Raw genomic sequence first — 17,620 nt, forward strand, 5'->3', positions numbered from 1 at the left:
TTTTGTTTGTTTTTTTGCTAGGTATTTTTATGCTTGGAGTACCTTGGTGTTAGCTAAGCAGCATGCTAAGACTAAACTCTATTGCAATTAATTTAAAAAAATGAGTCTCTTTTGGTACTACAACCACAAAAACATGGGCCACTGCCTAGTGTAATTTGTAGAGTAAAAGTTGCTGATTACTTTCCGATTGTGTTGTGGTTTGTGGTGAGATCACGGTGACACATAATGGGTAATAGATTTACACAGAACTAGCTGAGGAAACAATTCAGTAATCCTTCAAAGATCAATGGCGCATACTCTGTTTATCTGTCAGTTTGCTCTTTGTCTGCTAGTTGTTGTTTTTTTAAAGCTTTTTCTAACAGCTTCATTAGATGCTTGCAGGATTGCATGAAATGTTTTATTGGTTATTGTGGATCTTTAAACATAATAATGAATGTCAATTACTAAAAAATCATGACAGATTGATTGCAGAGTGACAATTTTAAAGTGCACTATTATATAATGGCAGATGAATGGTATAGTGATATAGTTACATTAGCATAATGCAAGATCATTCTACTGAAAAGCAGATGGCTCTTTTAGATCATAAAGTTAATGGTGCGGCTTTTTATTACTTTATTATTGGTTTAATAGAGCAAGCTAAAGCTGTACTGATGTCTGCTGTGAGTCCTTTATATTTGTGTTGAATTACGCGTATTATGTATTTAAAAATCTGTTTTGATTGGCCCGTGCACTTCTGTCTGGAGAGCGTGAATTACTGTATTTTATTACTAACCGAGGCACTTGACAAAATTATAATCCCAGTTTGCATGTTATCTGTATTTTAATGTGTGCAAGATTAGCGTGTCCTAAATTCTAGTGTGTTGAAAGTGTTCCGGTGGCCATTTCTGGTAGATCTGTGCATGCTTTTGAGCTAATATTGCAGAACCACTTGGTTGCCTTCCCGTTGATGAACGTTTTCTTTAACAGGTTACACTAATGCTGCCAAACGCATGTAGGAGTCTGAGTGACACTTTCAATTAACAGCCATTCACTGACTCGCACGGAAATATTCCTTTCTGTCAGCATCTCCCCCGCGATTTCATGAAAATACAAGTGTACACACACAACTAATGCACATGCACGTTTTGCTGTCAGTACACTTTAACAGTCAGAAAGATTTTCTTATATTCTATCTATGCGGTTAAATGTATTAAATCAGATATCTGTGAAGAATTATAACTAAAAGCATCTGCTATATGAATAAATGTAAATATAATTTGCTCATCTTAATGTTGTACAAATCTGTATGACTTTCTGTATGAGACCAGGGCCTCTACGTATTTTCAATGAAGGTAAATGAGGACTGGGGCTGTCAAACTTCAAAATGACACAAAAAAGCATCATAAAAAGGGTCCATATTACACATGCACTATATTTGTAGTCTTCTGAAGTCAGTTATAATTTAGGCCTAAGTCATTGTTCACTAATAATCGTTCCTTCTGCTGTTAAAGGTGCAGTATGTAATATTGACAGCTAGTGGTTGAAATGGGTACTGCAGTCCAAATTCAAAATATTTTTACGTTAGATTATAACGTTAGGGGAACATTACAATATAATGTTCTACAAATCAAAAACTAGCGTTCTATTTTCGTTAAGAAAACTTTCCTGGCTACAATATTACTGTTTATTATCGTAACAGGAATGAATATTATCGTAACAGGAAAGAATAATGTTTGTATGGTAGTGAGCTGACCCAGGACTGCCATGACGTGTTTGCAAGTGTGCCTTTGTGTGACTTGCCCCGGGAGGTGGGGGACAGCACGGTTTGCCCACACACACAAGCACCATGTGACCGGGATCCTACCACAGCTGCATATCCGTCATGAGCAAACACACACATACACATACAGTACATCCACATATCTAAAGTCACTCATGCTGATCACCGCAGGATTGCACGGCTGGACTACTCGGCACTATTCCTGGACACACATCCCCATACACGTCCTAGACAGGAGAGAAAGTCTGAAGGACATTTATTGCCTTGTGTGTGATTGAAAGAGAGAAATGGAGGTTGTACTATGCTGCCTTTTGGTGGAACGGTATATTGTGAAACTGTAGGCTGCATAATAATCATACATTGAATGTTACAGTGTGTAGCGGTATAATATTTCAGTTGTTTGCTGTTGAGACGATTGTTTTGAAGCTTTTCTGTTGCTGGCTAGACTCAGCTGTTGCCGTGTTGTTCGTTACCAGCCCCCTGGTATGAAGAGATTTGTTACACACAAAGAGAGAGGACTGTATGTGTGCGGTTGCTACTGTACTGCTCTGAAACTGCATCGGCTCTGCAGTAATTGACAGATCGTCGATGCGGTCATCAGGAAACCCTCCGGCATGATTCAGCTGATCCCAGAACAGCTCCTACACAAACACATGCTCCCTATCACACCGCTGCAGTGCAGACATCATGTGTGAGTGTGTGTTCTCCTCCTTAGCCATGCGCTTCCACCGAAAGACTAAACTCCCGCACAGGGCCCACGCCTACATGTGAGTAAACAACTGGGGGAAAAATCACAGAATGATGAACATTTAAATGTTATATGTTAAGATTTGTGAGAATAGCATTATCATTTGACTGATAATGCTTAATATAATGACTAAAACACATACAGAGTGTTTTTAAGTGTCTGACAACCAATATCTATAATGAATTTTTAATTAATAGTTTATTTGTGATTTTTTAGACTACAACAATAAAAATGTAATATGCAGCATAATAAAAATTAGTAGTAGTAGTATTGTTATTCAAATTGCAAAGTTGTTTTGATAATAATAAACTAGAAGTTGAAAAGTGAATATAACAGTAACAATTATAAATTATATCCATAACCAATTTTGAATTATATTATTTGTGCTTTTTGGCTACAAAAATATTAATTAAAACATTAGACTACAACAGTAAAAAAAAAAACATGCTTGCATAATAATAATAATAAAAAAATTATTACTGTTGTAATTTTTGCTTAGTAGAACTGTTAAGTTGTAAATATATATATATATATATATATATATTGGTCAAACCGGTTTAATCTGTATATTTGTTGAGAATAGGTTAAGCTAGTTATGGCAGTAAAAAAAGGTGACTGAAGAATACAGAATAAAAAGATGACATGATGTATAATTACGTATTTATTATAAATGGCAACTTACTAAAAAAATGCTGACCAGGAAGTGAGTCATCACAGTACAGTACACCTGCTTCAGGGAGAGGGGGATACTGAAGTCCGACTTGCCTTTTATACTCCTTTTCATTCTTTTTTGTGCTTCTCTCTTTCTCGCTTGCTCTTTTTCTCTCCGAGTCATCATTGGATGACTCAGTTCTTATCATTTTTGATGCCTGACTTGGCTTCTCTCGTTGACAGTATACCACACATGCTACTGTTTTTCCCTTCTATCTCTCTCTCTCTCTCTCTTCGTTTCTCTCTGCTTCTTTCTCTATGCATCATGCCCTCTCTCTGTTCCTCTTTCACACTCCCTCCATCTTTTCTCTCGTTCTTCTGTATTCCGGCCAGATGGCTGAGTCCTGGCTGGGCTGCATATGGGCATTTGAAATGCTAATGTTGGTTAGTGTGCTAATATGTTTGTCTACACTGATCAGTTTAAGTGCCAAGATTACAGACTTGTTTTAGTCTCAACTTGTCAACAGATAAGACCATTTCTGGCAGTTGTTGACCTAGAGCTCATTCTCCATATCTCTGTCTCTCTTTCTCTCTCTTTTTTCCTCTCAGTGTGGAGGGAGATCCTCAGTGTCCGGACACGACTAGCTTTACCGACAGCACCTGCAGTCAGGGCCCATACCTGGGCAACTTGGACCGCTACGGGAACATTCGAAACATTCCCGGCCCTCAGGGGCCTACTGTGGCCCCTTCAAGTCCAGCGAGCCTGGCCTGGGCGCAACGGACCCGCCACCAACCCGCCAGCCTGGCACTCCGCAAGCAAGAGGAAGAAGAGAGCAAGCGCTGCAAAGCGCTCTCTGACAGCTATGAGCTCTCCACGGACATGCAGGACAAGAAGGTGTGGATGTGTGTGCCTCAAGAAACGCATATCGCTATTTTGACCTGCCATTGTGTATTTACACTGTACCACCTTTCCCAAATGTGGGGGGGCAGTACCATGGTTAAATGTATGTATATACTGTATAAGAAATATATACATACATACACAAATTGTAAATCTTGGGAATGGGAAATGGGTCAATGTTGTTGGTATTTTATTTATTTTTTGTCAATCCATTAATTAAATCAAAAGTGCATCCAAATGAAAATCATACAAAGACTTAAATACATATCTTCTATGATGGGCATGTTTTAAATTTCTAAATTATGATTCATTTTCATTTCTTTTTCATGCAAAAAGTCAACAATTTCAGGATGGTATAACCAAAAAAAAGCGGTTTTGTTCAAATATTACATGGAAACATGCATAGTACAGGATTATATCAGATGATCATACCGTAGTGCTTTCATACAGTAATTACGGTGGAATTGAATGTACAGTATATCATATTGATGTACAGTGGTGTTTGCACATATCATTTAAAGAAATCGTGCCATCACTAAAAAAAAACAGTATTACCATGTTTTCATACCATTAATGAAAGGAAATCTTCCGCTTGTCAAACACTGTTAACTTTGCTTAATTTGTGCTTGCTTAATGTTTGTCAAAACTCTCAGCGGCACAAACAGCCCATAGGAAAATCTACTTATCACAACGTGTTTGTGTTTTAATGTGCATGGAGGCCATATTACAAGCTTTAAACTACAGTCATGCCTTGAATGCACTTAATGTCCTCCAGTCATGCTAATGTGAAGCCAAACCTCATCTCACATAATGAAAGCATCATCTCACATAATGAAAGATGGGATTGCAGTTATGATCCAGACCGTGCTGTTATGTTTTCATATTACTACCAAGGATTTCTGCATTCTGGAATTATCCACTCGTGGAGGAGTGACTGAGACTTCCGAAAAGATTCACATAAACACTGCAATAAAAACTGCAATGTATACTGCTATGTACAGAAATATATTTAATTTTATTAATTATTGAACCACATTGCTGTCATTTCCCAGATTCTTTGTGTTTCAGGCTTGATTGGTAAAGCATGTAGACACAGTACATTACTAGGTTTGAAGAACAATGCACCACGTCTTTCTGTCTTCAATTCCATTCGCCTTTCATGCTCTCTGTTTTCCTTTTTATCAGGTGGAGATGCTGGAGAGGAAGTATGGCGGTTACTTCCTGAGCAGGCGAGCGGCTCGCACGATTCAGACAGCATTCCGGCAGTATCGCATGAACAAGAACTTTCAACGGCTGCGCAGTTCCGCCTCAGAAAGCCGAATGACTCGCCGGATCATCCTGTCAAACATGCGTTCGCAGTACTCGTTTGACGAGCGACAGCCACAGGCAATATAACAGTATAATGGTTAAAGCCTGTACTAAGTGGAAAATTCAGCTTGACTGTCAGATATTGATTCTGTTTAATGTGATATTTACGTCATTTTAATTCCTATTTTTAATATTAATTATTGCTCAGGTTCAGCCCCAAACGCCCCAGCAGCAGCAAGGTCGATATGCCAGCCATCACACTTCAACTCCAGGAACAGCTGGCCAGGCAGGAACCACAGACACACAGCAGGAGACTGACTCACCCGGACACTGTCCTTCAGACAGAGAGGAGTACTCGCATGCAGATGACGCCTTCAACAAACAGGTGACAGATGAGTGAAATAGTCCAAAAATGGGCCTTAGAAGTCATGCTAGATTTAGGTTCATTTAAACTAATTTCAGTCCAGGTCACATACAAAGTTGGAATAGTATCGGAAGAATAGATTTAGGCTATATTAGATTTGGTATAAAGTAGTTTTACATGTTGCCTGTGAGACAAATGAGGACTTATCAACAAATCAGGCAAACTTATAATCTTTCAAAACAATCCACAGAATTAGATAACAGACACTTCTTTCAAAGTGGCTAATTGCAGAGAAAATCTCCCTGTAGCCTGAATCGAAGGCTTTTATTAATGGAGAGAAAGAAAGAATCCTTTTTCAGGGCTTTATTTCAGATTTTATGCACTAATATGAAACGATTTAAATGTGGAAAAATGGCTACTGGTTGAATTAGGCAAAATATCAGAAATACACAGATATTTCAAATTCTGGTTGACACTGATATTCTGACAACGACTTTTATGTTATGGACAATAACTGATAAATAGTGATATTCTATAATATTTTGTTAAGTTACTTAAAAATAAAACACTGAAAACGATAGTAATTTAAATGCTTTACATTTTAAAATATATTAAAATAGAAAACAGTTTTATTTTATTTTTTAAATGAAATACAGTGCATGCATAATTATTAGGCAAGTCAATATTCTGATCACAGTGTTTTCCAATCACATCAATCTTATTAACTACTATTCATTTTTTATATGTGATATATAATTGTTAACCAGGGCTGGAAGTGAAAGATGCCTTATATTCATAATTGCATAATTATTAAACAGTTTTCTTTTACAGGTAAAATTGGCCAAAAAATGTCATTCACAATGAAAAGTCAAAAACTATTAAATGGACATGAGAAGGATGGCAGACAGCAGGGTCACAAAAACAGGTTGAGAAGGAAAGATACTAACTGCAAAAGACTTTAAGAATTAAGGTGAAGAATTAGGTGTGAAGCCATCAGGAACCCTTTAGTCTCCAGTGCCATTTTCCAGAACTGCCAACCTACTTTAAGTCTTCAGAAGTACAAGGTGTCAGGTTCTCAAATACTTTTCTAAAGAATCCTGAAACATGACCCCAACTTGACACCAAAAAACACAAACTGAAGTGTTGTGAAATACATGCAGACTGTGAGTTCATTTTAAGTCCATCTCCTACCCTGAAAGGTCTGTCTTGCTCATTGTTAGTCACACCATGGCTCTCTTGCCACCTTGCTGTTGTCTGACTTCAACTGGTTCTGGTACCTCAAGAGTCACTCTCAAACTATCTGTCCATAAAACTTTTATTAAAAATCAGTCTTCGTCTATTTCATGACATTTCAGCGTGTGATTCTTATTAAGTGGGGGTTATGTTTCAGGAGTCTCTGAGAACCTGACACTTTTTCCTTCTGAGGAATAAAGGTAGTTTCCAGGTAGTTTGCTGTTCTCGAAAATGGTGGCACCGTAAACGAAGAATTAAGTCTGAAACCACCAGAAATTCATTAACATGCTTCTTTTCTTCTCCACCTGTTTTTCACATTCATTTTTTAAATTTCTATAGCATTGCATACTTCTCATGGGCATTTCATAAATTGATTTTTCAGTGTGCTTTAAATCTCTTTTTTTTGGCCCATTTTACCAGTAGGGGAAAAAAAGCCTAATAATTACGCATATATATCTTAATATAAGGCGTTATTCGCTTTAAGCCCTCATCTACAATTACATATCGCCAATTAATAATTATATACAAATCTTAATAGTCATTAAGATTTATGTGGTTTTCAATTGGTAAAATGTGCTTGAAAAAAATATGATCAAAATATCAACTTGTCTAATAATTATTCACGCACTGTAATTCACAATGTTAATGTTTTTAATGTATTTTTGATCAAATAAATGTTGCCTAAGTGAGCATAAGTGACTAAATCCCCCAAACTTTCAAAAATACTCAAAAAAAGCCTCCAAATGTTTGAACAGTAGGGTAAATGTATGTGTGCTTTCTCTCAGGTGACCTCTCTGGCTAACTCTATGGACGACACTTTGACGTGTCAGTCAGGTCGCGGAGATTCTCAGGATGGTGGTGGGGGAGGCGGCGACGAGAGCGAGGATTTCGGAGAGTGTGTGTGGAGCAACAAACCTACCTCACGTAGGGGGGTCTTGGGGGAGCAAGAGCGTCTAGGGGTCATGCACGAGGACAGCACAGCCACCTCGTACAGCGATGTCACGCTTTATATGGACGACGGCATGCCGTGTTCTCCGCTATCTATTGAGCGGGTTCCCTCTAGCACGGACACCGAGTACTGGGGCGTCAGCAGTGGGGTTGGAGGCCGCGAAGACAGCCGGGATACAGAGGGTGGCGGGAGCAATAACAGTCGGCGGAGCACGCCGTGCACCGAATGCAGAGATTTCCGCTTGCGTGGTTCACACCTTCCCGTTCTCACCATAGAGCCGCCTAGCGACAGCTCCGTTGACATGAGCGACCGTTCAGATCGAGGCTCCCTCAGCAGACAGCTGCTTTATGAGCAGGAGCCTACGACGGGCGGATCACCCCAAGGGACTCTCAAACACAATCCTGCACCTCGCACGCCCAATCCCTGCGCGGCACAGGGCCAAACGCGACCACAGGGTCGCCCCATCCCATCTCCTCTGCCTACACACTTACCGCACCACGCTATGATGCACCACCATCACCTCCCACATCTTCACCATCCACTGCATCACCACCCTTTGCCACACATCCATCACCCCTACCCAGACCCCACGTCTCCCTCACCCACCCAACCTCCACTCACACCTCTGTCTTCCTCATCCTCCGCACCCCTGCCCCCTACTGGCCTGGAGCACTCGGATGGGGACAACGACTCCTTGAACTCCACCACCAACTCCAACGAGACCATCAACTGCAGCTCAGGCTCTTCGTCTAGGGACAGTCTAAGGGAACCGTTGCCTCCTCTTGGAAAACAGACCTATCAGAGAGAGAGCAGGCATAGCTGGGACTCACCTGCCTTCAACAACGACGTGGTACAGAGAAGGCAATACCGCATCGGACTCAACCTCTTCAACAAGTAAGAGATGTTCACCAAAATGCGTTCAGTCCTGATCAGTGATAGGACAAGATCAGTGATAGGACTGACATTGTGCGGTTTCAGTTGAAATTTTAATTTGAAAATTGAAATAGTGTCCTGCAGTCTAAATCTATTTAAACAAAATTTCCCCTTTTTAATTTAAAATTCCCTTTTCTATACACATGCAATGTTTTTTATTAAATAATTATTTTAAATGAACTACAATTAATTAGAAAGTTCAGTTTCCCACAATTGAGCATTCTTGTTGTTTTATTTTGTTTCATTAACAATTACAATTGGATCATATTACTTGAGTAACTACATATATAATATTTGTTCTTTAAAAAGTGCATTATCATATCACAACTATGGACATGCAAAAAAAAGTTTGATTTAAAATAGTGAAAAAAAGAAATGATAACCAATATGTTGCCATTTTTTCATAAAAACAGTAACCATAAGATCTTAATGTTAAAAACATTTCAAGGACAGATATTTTTCAATTGGCCATCTACAGATTTCTCCTCCATATGGTTTATCACACCTGTCATATTTCATTTTTACATCCTAATATTGAGGAGATGACAAGCCCAGAGTGAATGGAACCTTTTTCGGAATTAATACCTTTGTTAAAATCACAGACGATTTATGACAGTACAGTATTATTTTAACTTGTCCTTATAAATCATAGAGAATTGATAATAAAAACAAGTAACTAACATTTTATGGATCAAGATTGATATGAATCTTTTAGCACCGGGGGAACTTTTAGCAGGTTCCTTTAGAAAACTAATTCTGATGAGGAAATGAAACCGCATGCAATCAAGTGAATTTTAGGATCAGTTGACAGAAATAAATAAAATACCGCATGATCAAATGCAAAAGGTGGGAACCCAAATCCGGATGCAAGATGTTTAAAGTGTCTATACTTCTGTCTACCCTCATGCTGTTGTCAATATGCTCTTTTTCGTCTTTATTCAGTTCATCACAGATTTACTGAAACAAATCCTGTCCTATCTGTTTAATCTCTCAGTCTCTCTGTCTTCCAGGAAACCAGAGAAGGGGATCCAGTATTTGATAGAGAGGGGTTTTGTCTCAGACACACCTGTGGGCATTGCCCGCTTCATCCTGGAGAGGAAAGGCCTAAGTAGACAGATGATCGGGGAGTTTCTGGGAAATCGACAAAAGCAGTTCAACAAGGATGTGTTGGAGTAAGTAATGATGTTTTTCCTGTCTTCCAGACCCAGATTGTAGCAAAGCATCCATATGCTGTTTACACCAGCCTGGAGGCAAAAAACAGAAGCCAGACACTGGCTAAAAAAATCAACAAATACATGTTGGTAGATGAATTCAGCAATCGTTCTGTTTTTCTTTCTCAGCTGTGTGTTGGATGAGATGGATTTCTCGGGTATGGATCTGGATGACGCCCTTAGGAAGTTTCAGGCTCAGATTAAGGTTCAGGGGGAAGCCCAGAAAGTGGAGAGACTAGTAGAGGCCTTCAGGTAGCCTCATGTGACTCTCATCACACCCTGTGCTCTTTTCTCTGAATTTTGTAGTTTCCGCATGAGTATCACCTTCTTTCTTTCTTGCAGTCAGAGATACTGCGTGTGCAACCCTGCGCTTGTCCGCCAGTTTCAGAACCCAGACACTATCTTCATCCTGGCATTTGCCATCATCCTCCTCAACACAGACATGTACAGCCCCAACGTCAAAGCTGAGAGGAAGATGAAGCTGGAGGATTTTATCAAGAACCTTAGAGGTGATCCACTCCTTTCCATTAGGTCTAGAATGTCTTTCATGTTCTTTTTCTCATTCGTTTTACCTCTCTTTTTCATTGACAGGAGTGGATAATGGACAGGACATTCCCAGGGATATGTTAGTGGGCATCTACCAGCGCATTCAGAAATGGGAACTCAGGACAAACGATGACCATGTGTCTCAAGTGCAGGCTGTAGAGAGGGTCATCGTGGGCAAGAAACCTGTGAGTCAAACCATGTGATTCACTCATGCATGTCATACTTCTGTTAGAAACCCCATATTGTAGTTAAAAGGAAATTTGATCTTCAGTTTGTTTGGGTCATTTAGCGTGAGACAAACCAAGTTGTATTTTGATATGCTTTTTGTATGTGTGTGCAGGTGCTTTCTCTGCCACATCGCAGGCTAGTGTGCTGTTGTCAGCTGTATGAAGTCCCTGACCCCAATCGACCACAGCGGAGTGGAGTTCACCAGCGGGAGGTCTTCCTCTTTAATGACCTGCTAGTGGTAAGTCTTCAGTCAGCTCATATTGGTCTAATTACTGCAAGAAGATGTAGAGGAAAAATACTCCCTTTTGTATAGATAAGACGTGCATTTACAATAACTTATAGTATTATTTGCATTGAAAAATGTATACAGGATGTATTGGCTGTTATATATACCTTATGTATACTGTTTTTATTTATTTTTTAAATCAGTAGGAACATACAGTATGTAACAGTTTCGGTCTTATAACTATTTTAGAATTATAGAATTATAAATGTATATATATATATACAGTATATATACACACACACACACACACAATTCATTAGTTACAATCAAGCCATTTCTGGTCCTTGGTGAACTTAAAAATGACAAAAATAATATATTCTTTATATGTAAATATTATGTATTTATACATATTATTATTACTACTATTGCTACTACCAATAGTAATAATAATAAATACTTATTATTGAAGATATAATTTGTACTAGTAAGTTTGGACACCTTCTTGTTCTTTATTTATCATTTTATAAAAAAAAGTCATCAAAACTATTAAATGGCACAAATAGAAATATGAAAATAATACAGTGACCTAAAAAGTATTCCAGCTATTCAGACTGAATGTGTATGTAATTATATATATAAAAGGCTGTCACTAGATTCAAATTTGTATTTACGATTAATCACACACTTCTCGTGAAATTAAGCATACACCATTTATCTTCTTAACACGTTCATTTTGTCATCATTTGCTATATCAATCGCTGGGATCATATTACCTGCACACGCTGCCGAATAGGGCCCTCTAGACTAACTCATATGTTTCTGTTAACGGGTGCCCCTCGTGCCAGAATCCATTATCACTGAAGCATATTTTGATGGACTGTGATAGATTGAACTTTTTTTTTTTTTTAACTAGAACTAGAACTAGAATTCTTTATTTTTCAGTTGACTCGTATGAAAAGATTTTTTATTAAGTAAGACCAGATCCAGTTTTAGAATTTTTATCTAAGATAAAATTTAAAAAACCTATTTTAATCGTTCCTTTTTAATCTCTTTCTCGCTATGAATATAGCCTTGGTAGCTGGCATGGCGTTAAACTAAAAACAAACAAAAAACAGTAAACTATCAGATTTAAGGGTGATTCTCACAAAACTGTATTTTCTGCTTTTTTTTGTAGGTAAATTTAGGTGTCTTTCCAAAAAAGGATACTTGGAGACTCCAAAAGAACATTTTATAATTCATAAATGTATGCACACCAAAGCACCCATTTATATATATATAACAAATATTACAGAAAAAATCAACGTTTTTCACTGAATTCACAGTATAGTATGTATGTGTACAGTGCAACAGCAAAGAGCTTGTTTACATTTTAGACAAGTCAAGTTGCCATACCGAACAGGACCACATGGAGATGCCAAAAAAAAAAAAAAAACCTTGACCTGACTGCATATACTTACTACAGTATCCATTCAGAATTACTAAACACAGCAACATACACATGACAAATCAAAACATTATCCTGAATGTATGTGGAAACAACGTGAATGTTTCCTGTTTGGACTCCTGTTTGTCACCCCAATCATCTTTGCCTTGATTGCAATCTTCATCCATCAAAACTTTACTAGCGAGACGTTGGTTTGCTTTATCCAGCCGAGAAACGTAGTTTCATCTAGCCATACAGTGGTGGGATGTTTTGATATCCTGCTCAGTCTGTATTTCACTCGATTTGTGAGGTCTCGCACTCTTCAGAAACAATCACAGAATATGACAGAGCTTGTGTTTTAAAGCGAAATACACTGGAATGAATGATTCACTAAGAACGCAACGTGAGTCTCTATTCTCTCTGCCACCTCTGATGTAATCAGCCTGGTTTTATTTACATTAGCGCTGTTTTGGACTGGTTGTTTAAATTCCCTTACTGGATCATTGGACTGAAAACTTTCCTGGAGTTTAGCAGCTTAAAATGATCTGTTCACAAACAGAGAAGTGGAATCTGTTTAGAATATAAATTTCCGCCTACCAGGGTTACAGGTGCTTGCGCCATTGTAGATGCTCATTGTGATAAACTTCTAAGATCATCTAACTGTGTGACGTAAATTACGTTAATGACACAATTCCACGTGCTTCGGTATATTCAGTCAAGTGTGTCCAAGCATTTTTCTGTTAGAGTATGTACATATGTATAATGATCATAACTACATCCGAACATCCCTTCTGTTCCCCGCTGCAGGTAACGAAGATTTTTCAGAAGAAGAAGACGTCTGTGACGTACAGTTTCAGACAGTCCTTTCCCTTGGTGGAGATGCAGGTTCATATGTTCCAGAACTCCTGTAAGTATATTCATCCCTCCATCTGTCTCACCATCTGTCCCTCCTTCTTTATTTATACTATCACTCCATTCCAGCTCGTTTACACACTCTGCTCTCATCCACTCCATCTCAGCTCGGTGCTCTCTCATTACCCTTTTCTTGCTTTCATGTAGGTGGTGTTTTGGTTTCATCCTCATGCCATCATCTCGATTGGAGCTATTCTGTTGATTTCTGAGAACATCTGTTCTGTATTTATCTTAATCAGTGTTTGTTTTGCACTTGTTTTCGACTAACAAAATAAATAAACATCCTTCAAAGAAGATAAATTAGCTTAAAGTAAAATGTCATGTGATTCAGACAATCTATTTTGAATTAAATGTATTTTTCTTACCCCATTGGTCAGTTGTTTTTTATTGTTTTAAACATAAACCTCTTTATGCTTATTAAAGAAAAACGAATAGGGTAAGAAAACAATTTACATATAATTTTGATAGTACACACAGTACATTTATTTTGTTTGAAGGTCCTTAGATATTTTAACTAGAAAACAAAACCAAGGTTATAAAAAATATTGTTGAATGTGTTAGGGAACTAGCTTTTCTGGGTTTAATTTTAATACAGTTCTTGTGTGTATCTGTGGACTTTTGTCAAAATAATAGATCTATAACTAATTACATGAGGCACAGCACATGCCTCTTTATCTGGTTCTCTCTTTAATTGACTGCATTTACCCTCTATCTCTATTCCTCTCTCTCAGACTATCCTCACGGTATCAGACTGACATCAGCAATGCCCGGCAGTGAGCGTAAGGTTTTGATCGTGTTCAACGCGCCGAGCCAGCAAGACCGAACACGCTTCACCAGCGACCTGCGTGAGAGCATCGCTGAGGTTCAGGATATGGAGAAATACCGTGTAGAATGTAAGAAATCTTTTTATAGTATCTGTTCTTTCACACTCGACAGATCCAAAGCATGAGGTTATTTTCCTGTATGCAAACTGAAATTTCAGAAATTTGCTGTGTGGCTGATAAATGATTCATTATGGTTAATGTTCATTACGGTAATTGTCAATCCCTTATATCTGTTCTCCGTAGCTGAGTTAGAGAAGCAGAAAGGTGTGATGCGTCCAGGGCTCATGAGTGGAGATGTGGGCGGGGTTGGCGGAATGAAGACTGAGGCTGTGAACGGCACTCTGGGAAGGCCCAGTCTGGATGACACGTACGCAGCAGGGGAGGGGCTTAAACGAACCGCACTTAGCTCCTCACTGAGAGACCTCTCTGAGACAGGTACAACACCCATTCACACAACAAACTCCCTTCTATTTCAACTAGGCTCTCAAAAAATGCAAGACAAATTAGCACATTTAATTATGCTCCCCAGATTTCTGTGGACTGTAGAGTTAAAAAAAATATATATATATTTATAGCGGGGAAATATTTATAAATCCACCACAGTTTGATCATGAGTGCCATACTGTAACAGTTGTGGAGTGCTGAACTTCTGTAATGAAGTACAGATTGACAGACAGTGCCCTCTAATGGCACATTATGTCTTTGCATACTTTTTTTAATTCAGTGGCTGTATTTTGAATGTCAAAGTGCAATTTGCAGTGATTAGTATGTGCACTAGTATGTCACAGTATGCATAAAATGCATAGGTTCTACATTTGTTCAAATGTGCAGTGTACATTGGAGCAGACTCTGTGTAAGGGCCGTGACACCAAGCCGACAGTCGGCCATTCGCGGGCCGTCAGTGAGCGTCTGTCAGGTTATTTTTTGCGGTGTGTTCCACATGTCGGCAGCAGTTCGCCCGATTCAGCATGTTGCATCTGAGCCGTCGGTGAGAGAGATCATGTTATGTTGGTTTGAGGTTATCCTAACTTTCTGAAGTTATTTAAGATGATTTTTAAGAACATTCTTTTCGGGAATATGAATTGATCTTAAGAACAATCTTAATAAAAAATATATGAACATTATAAGAAAAGTTTTTGGGAATAGAAAATATTCTTATCTTTTTTCTTAAGTTAGAAAATAATAAGAAATTGGCAGTTAAGAAAAATGTTATTCTTAAGAATGATTAGTGAATCTGGACAAGAATAAAAGTGAAAGTGATGAACGCAAGCAAAGAACTGTTATAATTTTATGTAATCTTACCTGAGCATTCAAATACTCAAATATTTCCATAACCGCATGAGCCGCCTGGAATTGAGAAAGGGATCAGCATGATTGATATTCAAAATGGTAAGCAAGTGCTGCTTTGTTTATGGTTTGTATATCTGCAGTTCTAGTTTCGGTTTACCTTTTTGAATGACAAATAAAGACTTTTGATGCCTGCTGATATAGACAGTTATTTCCTTACAAGCAGGTGCAGAACCCACATGCTAGTTGGCAGTCGCCTTTAGTCCTTTTGGTGTGATGTTCAAGCGCAGCTTTTTGGCCCAGACGCAGCCAACGTGAGCCGACGACACAGTCGGGTTTTGTCGCCGCTAGTTCTTTGACGTCGGCTTGGTGTGTCACGCCCTTAATACTGTATCACACAATGCAAACATCTTGACTGTGGCCACCTATTTCCATGATGTAATAGCTGCCAAAATCTTTGAAATGTCTTTCTTTTCTCAATGTTTAATCAGGTTGCCAAGAGTTAAGACATATTTACGCAAATACAAAATTGACATTTTATTTTGTAGAGTATTAACTCGCAGACTTAAACACGAATGTAATGTGGTCATGTGACGTACTACTCTTTTATATGGTTTCTGAACACAGCCAATGTCGAGTTGAGTGCCGTGAAGTTTGGTTATGTCAGTAGATGTTTGTGTAGATAATTTGTACACATTGTTCGTTGTAAATGGATCATCCAGGGTCAAACACCCAGTATGAGGTTTTGGAAAATGTTTTCTCCATGGCCGTTGACTCTGACCTTGCTGTGCTTGGTTGGGTGCAGGAAAGCGAGGCCGTAGAAACAGTGTTGGCTCTTTGGATAGTACCATTGAAGTAAGTCGGACAGATCTACTAACTGCTCGTAATCACGTTGAAATGGAATGATCTTGTGTTGCAGCTTTCTCTAGTGCATGAGTCCACTGTACTGTATTTAACAAAAACGGCTATGCATGAATTTGTGATTTTTGTTTGGTGAAGTGCAGCATGTTTTATTTCGTATTGTGTAAAAACAGTAATCTGTGTTTGCTTTGCATGCAGCATGTCTAATAGGTTATGCCTGGTGCATTTGCTACTAAATACTACTAACTAATGCATTGCTTGGTATAATAACGCCTCAAATCAGTGTTTGAGGATTGCTTCTGTTTTAAGATTCAGATACATGTTTTGCCTGGGTAAATGAGTGAGGCGCTCTAAAAAGGAAGCTTTAGTTTGTTATATATACTGTATAGTCGATCATCACAAACATCTGACTGCATTGTGATTTGTTTAATGTGACATTGACATTTCTAACTTTTGCAAGATGTTTGAGGCTGTTTGTAGTTAATGCCGAAAGGCTTTTTGGTTTTCTGGTGCCCAGGAGATGTGTGTACAGTCTCAAGCTACATCATTTTCTTGCTCGTAAAATTAAGCATGTTCTGATATTAAAATTCTGGCTGATGCAGACAAGCCAACAATTATTTAGTGTATTATAAATTCTATAATATATTAAAGCAATTAAAATGTATACATTTTAAATGCTACAAGTGAATTCATACATCAAAACGTTATATGATTTGCTAAAGATTACATTTAAAAATAATGATGTTATAAGTATTCAATAAATGTAGTCTTTAATCTTGTAAATCTCAAAATAAATATTATTTTCATACTGTACATTAACAGTACCACGTTGGTACTGAAATGTAAAAAATGTGACAATACCAGCATTTCTGCTGTACCGGTAGTACTGAGTACTGTGTATATTCGCTTTCAAACGCTCTCATGTGTATCTGTGTAAGCGCTCTGTGAAGAGGTTTCTATTTACAACGTGTTTTTGAAACGTTGATTATTGTACCCAATCACAGACATGCAGTATCTGTTGAGTGCGTGAACGCAAGGGCCAATCAGAGGTGTTTTAGTTAGTCAGAATCCTCTCAACACCGCTCAAAACACACCAGAGTTTGCAAATCCTTTCATTATTACCAACAAAGTGTAGATCTGAGTGAGCAGGTGCTGAACGTACCTCAAGTGATTGACAGATCAAGCGTAGCGTCAGTTCTGGCAGGTCACTTTGGTCAAGCTAATCAAAACTAATTTAATTTAATTAATATTTT

At 38.3% G+C, this 17,620-nt stretch overlaps 1 protein-coding gene across 3 annotated transcripts in view; it reads left to right on the forward strand.

Moving 5' to 3' along the window:
* Positions 1-17,620, forward strand: part of LOC130094677 (IQ motif and SEC7 domain-containing protein 2) — a 76,088-nt gene that overhangs the window by 54,716 nt on the left and 3,752 nt on the right. For all 3 annotated transcript variants that reach the window (XM_056261089.1, XM_056261090.1, XM_056261091.1), the window contains 13 exons: positions 3,771-4,056; positions 5,248-5,448; positions 5,579-5,755; positions 7,753-8,810; positions 9,860-10,021; positions 10,190-10,312; positions 10,403-10,569; positions 10,652-10,791; positions 10,947-11,072; positions 13,291-13,390; positions 14,127-14,288; positions 14,463-14,654; positions 16,312-16,361. In XM_056261089.1, coding sequence (XP_056117064.1) covers positions 3,771-4,056; positions 5,248-5,448; positions 5,579-5,755; positions 7,753-8,810; positions 9,860-10,021; positions 10,190-10,312; positions 10,403-10,569; positions 10,652-10,791; positions 10,947-11,072; positions 13,291-13,390; positions 14,127-14,288; positions 14,463-14,654; positions 16,312-16,361 — 2,944 coding nt within the window. The remainder of the gene's footprint in view (positions 1-3,770; positions 4,057-5,247; positions 5,449-5,578; positions 5,756-7,752; positions 8,811-9,859; positions 10,022-10,189; positions 10,313-10,402; positions 10,570-10,651; positions 10,792-10,946; positions 11,073-13,290; positions 13,391-14,126; positions 14,289-14,462; positions 14,655-16,311; positions 16,362-17,620) is intronic.

This window comes from Rhinichthys klamathensis, unplaced genomic scaffold, assembly GCF_029890125.1.
Source record: "Rhinichthys klamathensis goyatoka isolate OS25496 unplaced genomic scaffold, OSU_Roscu_1.1 h1tg000180l_1, whole genome shotgun sequence".
NCBI classification, from domain to species: Eukaryota; Metazoa; Chordata; class Actinopteri; order Cypriniformes; family Leuciscidae; genus Rhinichthys; species Rhinichthys klamathensis.